This window comes from Sebastes umbrosus, chromosome 5 (assembly GCF_015220745.1).
Source record: "Sebastes umbrosus isolate fSebUmb1 chromosome 5, fSebUmb1.pri, whole genome shotgun sequence".
NCBI classification, from domain to species: domain Eukaryota; kingdom Metazoa; phylum Chordata; class Actinopteri; order Perciformes; family Sebastidae; genus Sebastes; species Sebastes umbrosus.
In genome coordinates, this window is record NC_051273.1 from 36,786,270 (window position 1) to 36,800,554 (window position 14,285).

The window sequence follows — 14,285 nt, forward strand, 5'->3', positions numbered from 1 at the left end:
GTGTGTGTGTGCTGTCCCTTTTACTCACACACCGACTGCATCTCCATTCAGCAGCCTGTTCGGCGGTGTGACTACCTCTGCTGCCGGCTTAGCGGCAGAGCACAATGTGTTGCAAACGCTTCACAGCCTCACTGACGCGTGTTGTCACCATAACAACTAACAACAACTAGTCAAATGACCACAGCAAACAGTTCAATGTCCGTTCTACTCCTATTCTATTTCTATGGGTCTAATGCATGCCACACACACACGCACGCACACACACACGTAAACACTACATACACGCACACAAACATGCACACACAAACGTGCACAAATGATGAGAGAAATGAGCAGAAATGAATTCATATTATTTATTTATATTATTATTTATTTTATTTAATTAGATGTTCATTATTATGCACTGATTGTGGGAGAACTGGATTGCCCAGATCGAACCCGTGCGTAACACAACAGTAGACAACACTGACTACTGCGGTGGCGCTGAGAGCTCAAGCCCTCGCATTCATTCAGAAGGAAAAAGTCAATTTTTCCTTCAAGATGAATGACACAATGAAGACATTTTTTATCTATAGGATAAGTCCAATTATTCACTATATGTGGGATAAACCGGAGCTCCCGGAGAAAACCCATAAACCACTTTACCACCTCGTCACGGCGGCGAGCATAGAAGAGAAGCACCTGCACATGCAGGACCTCTGTCTCGGTGGTGCCATTAGGTGACCTTTGATGGCGGAGGCTATACGCTCTCCAACTGCCGTTTGACCCCCTTTCAAGGACACCAGCACCCACGTCGCATTGCCCCACGTCTTAATCAGGTCCCGGTAAATGGCCTTTTCGAGGTTTTCCAATGTTTCTGGGCTGGAATCGAAATCGAGACCCTCGACTTCGGCCCACGTTTGATCAAAAAGGCGCTGGATGATGTCCTGGACGTTTGAAAGGGTCCAGGTCACTTTTGCCTTCTTGAAGATCCGCGTGACCAGCCTCTCCAAGATCACCTCGACACAGTTTTTTTTTTGTTCGTTCCGCGCTCGCCGTGCAGAGTCATCACGAAAAACCGGGGCAGGCGGTGCAGCGATTGCCAAAGGTTTCTTGGCCCTGGGCTTGGTCCCCAGTATGGCGTGTCTCATATTGTCGACGAGGTCGTCGGACTGAAAGATCTGCCACCATCTGGCCAGACACAGGAAACCGAGCACCTTGCGCTGCAAGTCGGCGCGCATGTTGGCACGTATCACCGGCTCGGGGATGATCTCTGGCCCATGTGTGATGTGTGTGTAGAGGAGATCACTTAAGACCTTTGTGAACTCCAAGACTCGACCGGGGGGAATGTTTACAAGTGGAGCGCCGAGTCCCAGAAGATCGCGGTTTTCTGGTTGTTTCATCAGATCGTTAATCTTCTTTGTGAGAGACTTTGCCGACTCCCGGCTGTGAACTTTGGAGCCCCGGTGGAATCTTTTCCTCATCTGTGCCATGATGCGATGGATGCACGTTTTGGCAAAGCACTTTGCCAAAAGCTTCTTAATTTTGCTTCTGATGCTTTTCTTGGAGCGTTTGCTCTTCTGCGCCGACGGAGTCTGTCTTACAGCATCTTCGGCGATACTCCGAGCGATTTCTTCCGCGACGTCTTCAATCTCCCGAGAGTTTTGAGACTGCAGCAGCGTGTACTCGGAGTCCGGCACATCAACCAAGAGAGGTTCGGTGATGTCGTTCAACTGCTTCTTGATGATGATTGTGACATACGTGATGTCTTTCATCGAAATCACGACGTCCGACGAAGGCGTCGCCGCATGGCGGTCTTTGGCGTCTGAGGGTTCCGGTTCCACATCTGATTCCTCGCAGATGGTCCTCTGCTTGCGCGGTCGGGGCGAGAACACCGACTTCATCTTGCCGATGAACGCCTGGCACATTTTGCAGGCGTGCAGAATCATGTTGTTGAGTCTGCTGGGAGGAGTGAGGCGCTGAACTATGCCCTCGGGGCTGGAGAGGGCACTTCGGACGCTCTCCGAAACCTCTTCAGAGATCAATGTCGTCAAGCTTTTGGAGCTCGGACACTGAACCGAGACGTCGACGCCCAGAGCTTCGGCAAAACCCTGAGAGATTGTGTCGCCCAGATTGATTTGGACGTCGTCCTCAGACGCCAGGGTCATGCTCCCGAGAGATTTCAGGAAAGATTTTGTCAAGGCCGCTGTCATGTCCAACAGCAACTCTCCCATCATGGTCATAGTGGCGTCATCGGGGCTGCCGGATTTCAAAAATCCCCACTGATCCGCCGTCATCCCCTTAAAGAAGGAGTTGAGCAGCTTGGAAACAACGCGACGGACGTTGAACTCTGGCATGATGGCTTCTGGCTGGGAAGTTCTTGATGATACCATGATGCTGATTTACGGTCAATTCTTGTCGATGCTTCGTTGTTTTTGGAGAGAAATTCACTGCTTCTCTCAGTAGATAGTCTGATGAGTGAAAATAATCGTTAGTTGCAGCCCTAATTATTATTAACTAACATGTAAGCTGCATTTAAATGTTGAGGCTAATTTTAACGGCTTCATATACTGTTGGGAAGTTTAATCTAAAGCAATGCATTCATAAAATTCATACCTCTTCCTCTTGAGACAACTGCTTCTCTCAGTCGATGTGTTTCGTCTGATCGAGTCTTCAGATTGAACTACAGTTGTGTGATTCTGGGACTCTCTCCTGAATGTCACTCCTTTATGATGTCACCGCTCCTTTATGATGTCACCACTCCTTTAATTCATCACAGTGTTCCATCTGGTGATGTCACGATGCAGTGATGATGTCACGATGCAGTGATGATGTCACCACTGCTGTTATGTCACCACTGCTGTGATGTCACCACTGCTGTGATGTCACCCAAACACACACACACACACATGTGCACACTACACACACATACACATGAACACACACGCACACACATGCACACTACACACACACAAACACGCACACACACGTGCACACTACACACATGCACACACACACACACACACATGTGCACACTTCTTACACTTCAGTTCTGAAAAGTGAAGCCAATGCTGAAGTGCCTTGATCTTGCATTCTTCCTAACAGCCAGCAGGGGGCAACTCCTCTGGTTGCAAAAAGAAGTCTGATTGTATAGAAGTCTATAGAAGAAAATGAGCCTACTTCTCACTTGATTACACTTCTCACACTTCTCTGCCTTAATAAGAAATATCATTAGCAATGCATTGATTGATTAGGCCTTTTTTTTCCTGCTTGGATGTGTGCCACGTTCAGCTCAAAGCAGTTTCTCCTATCAATTAGAAGCTGACGGGGAAAATATAAATTCTAATCCTGTTAATTAAAACATAAATATCTACTTACGTGTTTATTACTGATACATTTATCTTAAATTTTCCATTAAATTGAAAGCAATTCAATTATACAAACTTCATATGGACTTGATGCAATATGGAAATGTGTACTTTTGTACTTCTTACGCAGTTCTATCCATGTATGTCAGTTGACTCACTACAGATGAACATACTAACTAGGCTGAAGTCAAATTAGGTACAGAGCTGTACAATAATGATATAGAGTTATTGACAATTGAGTGGTACCATGTTATATATCGATACCCTCTTACATCAGAAGTTATCGGCTCTAAACTGATTACCAGAGGTGGTTAGTGTCTTGCTCAAGGACACTTCGATACGTGGATTGGAGGAGCCGGGGATCGAACCACCGACCTTCCAATTGTTGGTGCGACCCGCTCTACCTACCTACCTAGACTTCTTATGATGTTTAGATGCTCACACCTCCTCCCTCAGTGTCATAACAGGACGACATCCAGCAACCAACAGCAGAGGGAATAAACCTGACAGCAGGAATGCATGCTGCAGGCCAACACACGTCTTCCGCCGTCAGATAAGAAACCTCCGACAGACTTTCACAGCAGTCAGACAGAACAACAGTGATCTGCTGAGAGGAGATGAGAGGATACCGAGCCATCAAGTACACTTTATTCATCTGCTGCTACGTCTTCTGGGTGAGTCTCTCTGTTTGGGACAGTTTGAGGATCAAATACTGTGTCACTTTACAGATTCATTAGTGTGATCGCTTTCTCTTAAACTTGTTGCACAATGTGGTTTAACAGTAAGCGATTTCAACACACACACCATCATAGGGAAAGAATCACTGAGACAAAATGTAAATCCTCTGAGTTTGAAAAGAAGCGCTTAATTTATGGACAAGTAAAAAAAGTGACAAACTCAAAAAAACTACAAACATTTAGTATGCATTGATTTAAAGCCAGAAATGTAATAAAAAAGTATGTGGACTCTGTATTTTTGGCCTAAGTCTGTGTACCGGTCTGTTAAGTAAAGGCTTAATGCTTCAGCATAAAGTGATATTTGTATGAAAGCCAAAACAGTCATGCAACCGAGTGAGTTAGTGAATCAAGATTATAACTAAGTCAAAACTATGAGATACAAAGTCAAATTTCCATCCAAATGTTGCACAAATTTGAACCAAATTTCCAGAAAATGAGAAAAGGCATTGCGTTTTTTTAGTTTGACCGTTTGGTCAGAGTTCACGAGTGATTGACAGCCGGCTCTCATAGACAGCAGATGGACAGCAGACCTCAGATCAGCTCTGACTGCTTGTTTTCCCGGAGGAACATCATTTTTTTCAGGTTATCTGTTTCAGGTACCACTGTCACGATATAGCGACCGTTTTATAAAAATAACTTTTTTTAATCATATTTGCTCCAATCTCGCCTACTTCAGCTTTAAATAATCACTTTTTCTGTTCAGATGATTTCGCTTGTTTAGACATGCTGCTGTATTTCCTCACATTACGTTTTTTTGCTCATCGATCTGTCAATCAATCGATCTTGGTGTTAGTAGGCCGGGCTACCGCTCAGGAGAGCTGGGGGCGGCAGGCGGGAGGTAGAGAAGCGGCTGCAGGTGCAGCGTGACTGAATCATTCCTCAGAAATTCATCATGTGCTTACAGAACTTGTAACCTCGCACGAGCCTGCAGTTATTGCTATTGGTTACTCTGCCATTTGACTTATGAAAAGTTGGCCCACATTTCGCCACCCTTGCCAAAGTGTTGCCCTAGGCGTAGTTTGCCTATATGGACGTGCCTGCACTGAGGAGTCCGTTTCCTGTTTAATATGCTAGAAAGATGATCTCACATGACTGTTAATTCTTACGACTTTTCATGGAAAGGACTCCTGTTAATTGATAGTAGATTGTTTTGCCAAACTACTGTTTCTAAGGACAAGAAGAACTGTCAAACTAGTATTTCATCTCCTCACCTGTCTATACATGTCTACACCCACGCAAAAACTTTTTTGTGTTTTGTTGAACACAGTGTTGTTGTCAGTACCCAAAGTTAGATGTTTAAGATGAATATCAGGTTCACCTCTCTGTGTCCAGAACAGAAATAGGTCCAGGACGTGTTTAGCCTAGCTTAGCACAAAGACTGGAAGCAGGGGGAAACTGCTAGCCTAGCTCCATCAAAAGAGAAAAAATGTGTTCTGATGTTGCATCTTGAGAAAACAGGTACATTCTTTAACTTGAGGACACATATCTGTAATAGAATATTTTGTCACAAATAGGTTGTATCTTGTTAGCTGACATGCTAGTTAGCAGTCTGTCCTGTAGTCTGCTGGGTTTAGTTGACAGAGTTTAAGAATTCAGAATTTAAACCAACAGCCCCAGAACTGTCTGTAATGTATTAAGGCGTATTAATGGGTTATTGTGCTTTGATTAAGGGTTTTTTTATTGGTCAAAAACTGTCTGATTTAAAAGAATTCTGTGCTTCATGTGGGTCAGGTTCTGATAAAACAGACTAATCTGTTTCTCTGCGACTCTTCAGGTTGTGAGCGCCGTCCTCACAGCGGTCGGGATCTACGCCAAGATCGCAAAGGAGAAAGGTTGGTCAGAAAATAATAACTAAAAGGCTGTACTAGCCCTTTTTCACTGCAGGAATTTCTCATAACCTGAACTGTAAGAACCTTGTGAGTCCACAGTACAAAGGTTCTTGTGTACGTTTTCACCATGTTTTACAAACTGGGACGTTTCACAAAAGCGCTTCTTTTTTTTCACACGGTGCCGCCGTTACGTGTGACGTATGATCATCGCTTGCAAATTGCTGATACATTTTAGAGTTCTACAGAGCTCTCACATGCTCATTCATGAGTTGCAAGTCTGTTTCATTGGTGAAATGTGTCAATTAGGGCTGTCAAAGTTAACGCGATAATAGCGCATTAACGCAAATTTGTATTTACGTCACTAATATCTTTAACGCAAATTGCAATATTTAGGTTGTAGCGGGCTCGATTTTAAAGCTAGAGTGAAGATACTGGCATCATATGAAACTAGAAAAAACCTGAGGAATCCATTGGTACCATGCCATGCTAACTTGTCGCAAAGGAGGCTAAATAACGCTCCAAACTTATGCTAAATTTTGGCGAGGAAAAACTGGCATGCAGTTTGGGGCAAGTCATAGTCAAGTCAGCACACTGACACACTGACAGCTGTTGTTGCATGTTGGGCTGCAGTTTGTCATGTTATGATTGGAGCATATTTTCTATGCTAAATGCAGAACCTGTGAGGGTTTCTGGACAATATCTGTCATTGTTTTGTGATGTTAATTGATTTCCAATAATAAATATATACATACATTTGATTAAAGCAGCATATTTGCCCACTCCCATGTTGATAAGAGTATTAAATACTTGACAAATCTCCCTTTAAGGTATATTTGAACAGATAAAAAATATGCGATTGATTGCGATTAACTATGGACAATCATGCAATTAAATATTTTAATCAACCTAGCGTCACTATGAGCAACAATGGGAGAAGTGGAGCTGATATGTGAATGATTTCATATCAGGTTTACTCTGAATACAGGTCCTTGCTTTTAAAAAGGTGCACAACGTCTTGTACTAAAAAAACAGATAAACTCAAAAGTTTCGATCCTGCAGAGTTAAAGGGAATGTATATCATTCACAGCCTACATGGGCTTACAGGGCACTGTTTGTGTTCGTGCGTGCGTGCGTGCGTGCGTGCGTGCGTGCGTGCGTGTTGGGCTATCAAAACAATGCTGCTGATAACATTCCTGAGGATGAACCAAATAAAATTAATCAGACATGTTTCAACTTTTACTTACTGTTACACAATAGTTCCAATTCAACTGTGTGTGTGTGTGTGTGTGTGTGTGTGTGTGTGTGTGTGTGCGTGTGCGTGTGTGTGTGTGTGCGTGTAGATGTGGTTGACACCCTAACATTAGATCCAGCTCTGCTGTTGATCGTTGTCGGCTCGGTGATGTTTCTCATCACGTTCCTCGGATGTTTCGGGGCTCTGCGCAACACCACCTGCCTGATGAAGACGGTACGACTGATCCCCGATCAGCTGAACTGAACCAGGTTCAATGTAATATGTCGCAGTTTGATTGATGTGATGTTTATTGTGCATTGTTGGTGCTGCTGAGTTCTTACTGTTCAGGTCATCTATTGTTTGTTCCTGCAGTTTCTGGGGATCCTGGTGGCCGTCCTCCTCTTACAGATCACTGCTGGAGTCGTGGCATTCCTCTTCACTGACACGGTAACATCACACTGCTCTCATGAGACAAGAAATACAAAAGAAATCACTTCCTGCAGCCTGGTGACTTTTTCCCGAAAGTAGTTTTTCTCGCAAAACCGAAAAATTGTTTGAAAACATTTCCAATAAACCATTAATCTCACCGTGTCGTCACTGCAGCTGCTGTTTTCCCCTCCAACAGCCACGAGGGGCAACAATGAGCTCATTCCACATTCAAAATCAAATTTCGACAAGCGACACAAAGGGGATATTTTTACTTTATTGGAAGGAAGAGTAAACACTTTAAGGACTGGTTGGTTTTGCAAATGTACGTCTGTTTAACCGCCGTACCTCCGTTCAAGTACAGTGCACAGTCACGTCCCTGAGTTATTCTATTGGACCTCTGCGTGGGAGACGGTCCTGAACAGAGCTTATTGATAATGATATGCATCGCAGTTTAACTGGGGGATTCAGACTCGTGAAACTTACGTCACGCAACCAGCTGATCATTTTAGTCCAAGACACTCAAACTAAAGCACCAAACAAAAAAACTAGAGACCATCTTGCGATGGGATCACACCAGCCGCGACGCCAAATAAGGCCAAAGGCGTAAAGTGGGGGGTCCAATGACGTGCTGCAGGGATGATGTATTTTTGAAGGCCAACCAGGAAGTTAGCATCGCCCGGGTTCCCTCAACAAAAGCCAGTGGGATTTTTCCATTGGGTTTTGGATTATTGAAGAAAATAATCTCTGTGGCAAACACGTTTATGATATTTACATGTTTTGTTCAGCAGGATAATCTCCACAAATGAACACCACTTTTATGATTTTTGAACTGTAAATGTAATCGGCAGAAGTAAAAATCTAATGTTAGGCTATAAACCAACTATCGTTGCATGAGCGCGAGTATACACAGCGAGGCTGTAATGGCAGAGGAGTCGGTGTGATGATGTTTTGTAGAGTCATTTAGCCACTTGTTAACAACCGCCTTATTTAAGACACATACAAATTTCAAAATTCACGAGTGGTGTATTTACTGATGTATTTTATGTCGTAGAACAAAACGTTAAAATCTCTTCACCTTGTGCTAACCACAGACCTTATTTCAGGCATCTAACTTAAAACCCATTGACTTCCAGATGAGGGAACCAGAGGCCTGTACTATGAAGCAGGATTTGGCGTTAGCGAGGTAACTTCAGGGTTAACCCTTCACGGTTTTCCGTCCTACGAAGGTGGATCACTTCTTACCGGGGTAAATCGCCATGGTAACTGATGCTGAACAGCTAACCTGCTCCGGAGCAGGTTATGTTCCAGATCAGAGATCAACTCGTATAAAAGCAACGGCTACTGACCAATCAGAGCTCGGTGCGCGTATCGTGTGGTAACATAACACACATATGAAGTAGTTTAAGTCATAATCCAGGCTGAAAACAACACAGTTTAAACTGACAGATGTAGGAAGGACAGCTGGATTTATGCTGTGGGTGCTTACTGCTTTGAATTATGTTTTTAGATTTATTTTTTTTACTTGCTCTTGAGTGGAAGAGGTTGAAATAGTCATACACGCCGCGTCCCTGTAAATGGGCATTAAGAAGTGTAATCTATTCCTACATAACACTTCTAAAAGCTATTTATATCTAGACTCCTATATCTGACTTTTGAGTGTTCCGTTAAATGAATAACTCTATTAATTTACGAGGGAGGGATTTTTTCTTTTGCCATCTGTCCTTCCTGCATTTGGCTGCTTCAGCTGTGTTACTTTTAGTCTGGATTATATGTTTAACTTCTTCGTATTTGTCTAATATAGTTTGCTCTTCCTTTGTAAAATGCGCCACTCTGCTGACAGTAGACTTGTCCGTGTTTGTGATTGGTCAGATGCTGCAAACACCCGTTCATGTGAACGCACTCGTAGCCAGACTGAGAAACCCTGGGTTGATTTACCAAGTTGATAACCACCTTCCTAGGACCGCTTAGCGGGATCTTGTTTGTTAGGGTTAGTTATACAAGATAAAGAGAAGATACCATGGGTGTGTTGAACTCGCTTTGTAGTACAGGCCTCTGAAGTGCTAAAATTCTAACTCATTTCTGGTTTATAGGACTCATTCCTGTAGCACTCTATTGCCCCTGAGCCCCCCTTGCTCAGACCACGCCCATCTTCAAACTCTACCTTCATTTTGATCTCAACTACACATCTTTAAAGCTTTGTGACTGCATCTTGCACAGTTGCGATCCTATCAAGGTCACAAAATCTGTCAACAGACAGACAGAAATATAAAGACCTGGTAAAGTACTCAGACCTCTTCTGTGGTAGTTCCTGCTACAATCGGTGTCTCCAGGATCACAATTTGCCATGATGACTCACATAGAGACTCACAAGGTGGAAACAATATCAGCGTCACTGTCGCGGCTGGTAACAAACTTGATGTTGTTCAGGTGATGGAGAGGACGGAGAGGCTGATGATGAAGGCCATCGTCCTCTACAGGGAGGACCGGGACCTGGAGAACGCCATCGACTTCATCCAGAAGAAGGTGAAGAATGATTTGTGTCTTTAATGATTCAAGACTGAGAGAGAGTCAGGCCTTTTATGATCCAGTTTGCTGGTAGTGAGAGTTTGTCTTGTTTGCAGTTCCAGTGCTGTGGAGTTGAGAGCTATAAGGACTGGTCCCATAATGTCTACTTTGAGTGTTTGGATACAAACCCCAGTCTGGAGGCCTGTGGAGTTCCCTTCTCCTGCTGCATTCGCCTACAGAACCAGGTCAGAACCACAGTCTGTAAAGGCCCAGAGACGTCAAGTCGACATCAGAGAACTAGCAGCGATGAAGGCCGACTGTCGCGTCGCCTCACGTCGCCGTTGTCTTGGTCGACAGGTTGCATTTGAACACACTGCAAAGACTACAGCTGATGGCCAGTTAGCTCGTACGTTCTGCGCCTGCGTGAGAGGAAATAACTCTCCACACCAGCAGGCGGCGGTAGTCTGTACTCGTCATTCAAAAAGGGAAACAGAAGCCTTGAAAGCCAGTCTGTCTGTGTGGTCGCCAACAGGTTTATGAAGGGACGTTTGGATCACTTCCATCTCTGTCAGTTCCTGGAACCAAACAATTCTCATAAAATAATAATCTTGCCTGTAGTTGCTGAGATATCCACATTTTTGTACTGTAGACGGCTCTTTTCAAAACCTTAAGTTAAAGAAATGTTATTTTGCTTGATGTTTTTTGGAGTATTCCCATGAAATCAGTTCAGGAGATGGACAAAATGTGGGGAAAGACAAAAAGACAACACCTCTCACATCCAAGGTGTGTGTTGTTTTCTTCTGCAGACTGTGCTGAACACCATGTGTGGTTATGGGATGCAGCAGCTGGAGGAGCTTTCGGCCGGTCAGGACGTCTTCACCATCGGCTGCCTGGAGAAGATTGTCTGGTGGGCTAAAAACAACCTGCTGCTTGTGGGGGGTCTGACTGCCGGCCTGCTGCTGCTTGAGGTAACATTGCAGTTATACTGGCTGATTTTTCTCCCCAACGGCCACAGGGGGCAACAATGAGCTCATTCCACACTCGAAAACATTCTTCGACGAGGGACTTTATTGAAACTATTTTCAAAGTAAATTGTTTTTCGTTTTGCCTTCAAGAGTTCTGGATGAGGACTAATAGACAAATATACGTCTGATTAACTGCCCCAGCTCTGTTAAAGTCCAGTGCACAGCTGCTTCCCTGAGCTTCTCCTGAACGGGGCTACTTATTGATATGACATGCATCACAGTTGAACTGGGACATTCAGACTCCTGAAACTTGCTTCAAGCTGATAACTTTAGTCAAAAAGACTCATCAATCTTGTTCTGAAAGTTACAAAAAATTTAAAATTGTCTTGCTGAACTGCAAAAATACACCGTCCACCACAGATCTTACAGCTGTGTTACAGAGCAACACATTCTCACTCCCAACTCTTCAAATACCACCGCTTGGTCAGTGTCCCCCGACGTCAGAGACCGACACACGGGGTACCTCTCTTGTGTTACTTTTGGACGGACCAGGGACGACATGTCAATACACGCTCGTTACATGCATGGTGTCCTTTCAAAATAAACTTCCGTTTTCACAGGAAGTTAGGTTTAGGCAACACAACCACTTAGTTAGGGTTAGCAAACGGTCGTGGTTGACGTTAACTTCACTGACTAGAGACTCACGTGACTGACGATATTAACAAGTCACGTGACTAAAGACTGACTTGACAAAATAAGTCAACTTTACTTTTAGTTTCACACGGGACAGGAACACCGGCCTCCTGGTTGAAGGTCAACAATAAGGTAACAGCTATTAAAAAAGGAAAGTCTTCGGGAGGAAATTTGTTGTATTATAAACAGCTCGTCAGGTTAATGACCTGAGAAAACAGAGCAGAGTTTGGACAGAAGCAGCCCTGATCAGTTTCAACACGTTCTCATCCTCACTCGTCACATTCTGCCGCTTTGTCACACCCCTTGGCGTCACATTATTTTTGGCATCAAAACCACTATAGTTTCCGATGGATTTACATTGCAGTTAATGGAACGCCCGGTGCATTTCATACCAGCCCTAAAGGGTGCCTTTTGCGGCAGTGCCGAACGGTGACAGCTGTGACAAATCCTCTGTATTTGACGCCCTGGTAATGAGAACGGCCTTCAGTTTCTAATCTGTTTGTGTTTTCTACGGCAGGTCTGCATGATCTGTCTGGCTGCTGCTCAAATCTCCTGGATAAAGAAAATCCAACGACTAAAAAATGAAAATGCACCAAGAAGCAGTTCGGAAAGAAAAGACAGCTACTGGTATCCTGCGTTTGCAGACTTCGATGACGAATAAAATCAGCTTCGGTAAGATCTGATGATGATTGTGGAGACGGATCCCAAAAATCTCAGACGGAGTTCTCTAATAAGGGACGTTTATTCATTGTGGGTCAGATAAAGAAACAGCTGAATGTTGATGAAACGGAGCAAGACACGCTCTGCTCACTGTGAATTTAAAGTTTGATATTTTAGCAATGTGCCTGAGGCTCTCAAAGTGGGTGAACAGGTTCAATGTCTTGCTCCGGGACGCCTCAGCATGTCTCAGAGGCATTGATGGTTGAACTTCTACCTCATGTAAAACCATATTATGTGAAAAGATATATTTTTATATTATAAAAAGCTATTACTTGTAGATTAATTCAAATTGAGCAACATTTGCAGTGTTTTCCTAGTACAATAAATGTTATGCACTGTGTATATTGTATACTGCATGTGTACATTAATCCTGGTGAGAACAGAGCTTCATATAGTTATTCCCCTAACTCTCTTACTGGGATTTTTCCATATTGAGATAAGTTCGAAACTTTTGGACCCAGTCCAAAATGGACCAGTGGAAAATGTACCCAATCCCAACACACTTATGTTTTTTGAATTGTGGCTTTCTGTGTATTCTGTAATGTAAGTCTAAAAAAAAGTTTAGATTAAAGCTAGGGTTGGTAACCTTCTTCAAAAACGTTTTTGTTATATTTGTTGAAATTCTTATTAAATCCTGACAGCAATCAATAAATCAAATGCTCTGACAAACATATGCTATCCGCGGCTGTCGCATGGTTGTAATAAGTCCATTCAATCCAATTATTTAATTTTGGCCGAATGACATGATTGGATGGGCAACCTGCCGGTCTACCCAGCTGCCCGTGCACTCCTTGCACGTCACCGGAGTCTTCCACAAGCTGCTAGCTTGACAGTTGTGAGCACTAACAACAGCCATGTTAGTTGTTTACGTTCATGATGATCATTTTGGGGGAGTGTCTTTGGAGGGAGGCCTGAAGGGACGGACTGTCAGTGTTGCTGACTTGGCAACTTTCTCACTAGATTTAACTACTTTTGGAGCTAGTGCTGCTAGCTGCTTTCATTGGAAAAGGTTGACAACACTGGGCTGGGTTTTTCAGTTCAATCATTTTTAAAATCTAGTGTACTCTTGCTAGTTTCTCAAGAATACCAACCCCAACTTTAAAGGAGTATTTCAATTATTAAAGTATAGCACTTTCATAAAGCTGGCAGACTCACGAGAGACAGATTAAAAATGTCTAACTTACAAAAAACAAAGTGTAAAAATGACAATCTGTCATTTACAGGGGTTATGCGCTGCATTATTAATTGGTTGTGACCAGTAACTTCCTGGCATATGCTCTGGCACACAACCCCCCATAAAACAATGAATTGTCATTTTTATCCATTGGTTTTTGTACGAATCAAACATATTATATGACATGTTAGTCCGTGAGTTTTAGAGGTGCTGGTTGCTGGATTGACCGTTGGACAGAGTCAGGCTAGCTGTTTCTCCGTTTCCAGTTGTTATGCTAAGCTAAGCTAACCGACGGCAGCTTTATATTTAAAGGGACTGTTTGTAACTTCTTACACATATAAATCACCCGGGTCGGTGTCCCATGCACGCTCGCATATGCGCGCTCGCGTGTGGCTACGCTGTTCAGACTCAGACTTCAACACAAACTACAGTGAAGCACCAAAACCTCTTGGTTGTATCTAGTGCAGCCCGTCTGTTAAACAGTGTTGGCCGCGGTCGGAGGACGCGGGGGAGACCGTAGCTTTGGTCTCCAGGGCAGGAGTCTCTGTTGTACTCTGCTCTTCTGCTCCTCTGCTCCACTGGCTACTTGCCTTCACTCAGCTCGAACCACCTCACGTGCATGCGCGCACACTCCACACTGCAGGAGAGTTAGTTT

At 43.7% G+C, this 14,285-nt stretch overlaps 2 protein-coding genes across 4 annotated transcripts; one reads left to right on the forward strand and one right to left on the reverse strand.

Annotated features, from left to right (window-relative positions):
- Positions 1-491: 491 nt before the first annotated feature.
- Positions 492-2,639, reverse strand: LOC119487903. The gene is made up of 2 exons (XM_037768981.1): positions 2,596-2,639; positions 492-2,450 (listed from the first exon to the last, which is right to left on the reverse strand). The coding sequence occupies exon 2, from the start codon at positions 2,370-2,372 to the stop codon at positions 642-644; it is 1,731 nt and encodes a 576-aa protein (XP_037624909.1). The 5' UTR covers positions 2,373-2,450; positions 2,596-2,639; the 3' UTR covers positions 492-641.
- Positions 2,640-3,275: 636 nt separating this feature from the next.
- On the forward strand, positions 3,276-13,888 carry zgc:113223 (uncharacterized protein LOC541424 homolog). 3 transcript variants are annotated; one of them, XM_037768997.1, is made up of 8 exons: positions 3,364-4,021; positions 5,859-5,916; positions 7,254-7,378; positions 7,517-7,591; positions 10,001-10,096; positions 10,195-10,323; positions 10,885-11,046; positions 12,254-13,886. In XM_037768997.1, exons 1-8 carry the CDS (start codon positions 3,965-3,967, stop codon positions 12,395-12,397), a joined length of 846 nt encoding a protein of 281 aa, XP_037624925.1. In that variant the 5' UTR covers positions 3,364-3,964; the 3' UTR covers positions 12,398-13,886. The 3 variants fall into 3 exon arrangements, with proteins under 3 accessions (XP_037624926.1, XP_037624925.1, XP_037624927.1); XM_037768998.1 differs by lacking the exon at positions 10,195-10,323 and having other exon boundaries at positions 3,276-4,021; positions 12,254-13,888; XM_037768999.1 differs by lacking the exon at positions 3,364-4,021 and having other exon boundaries at positions 7,254-7,413; positions 12,254-13,887.
- The last annotated feature ends 397 nt before the right edge of the window (positions 13,889-14,285 follow it).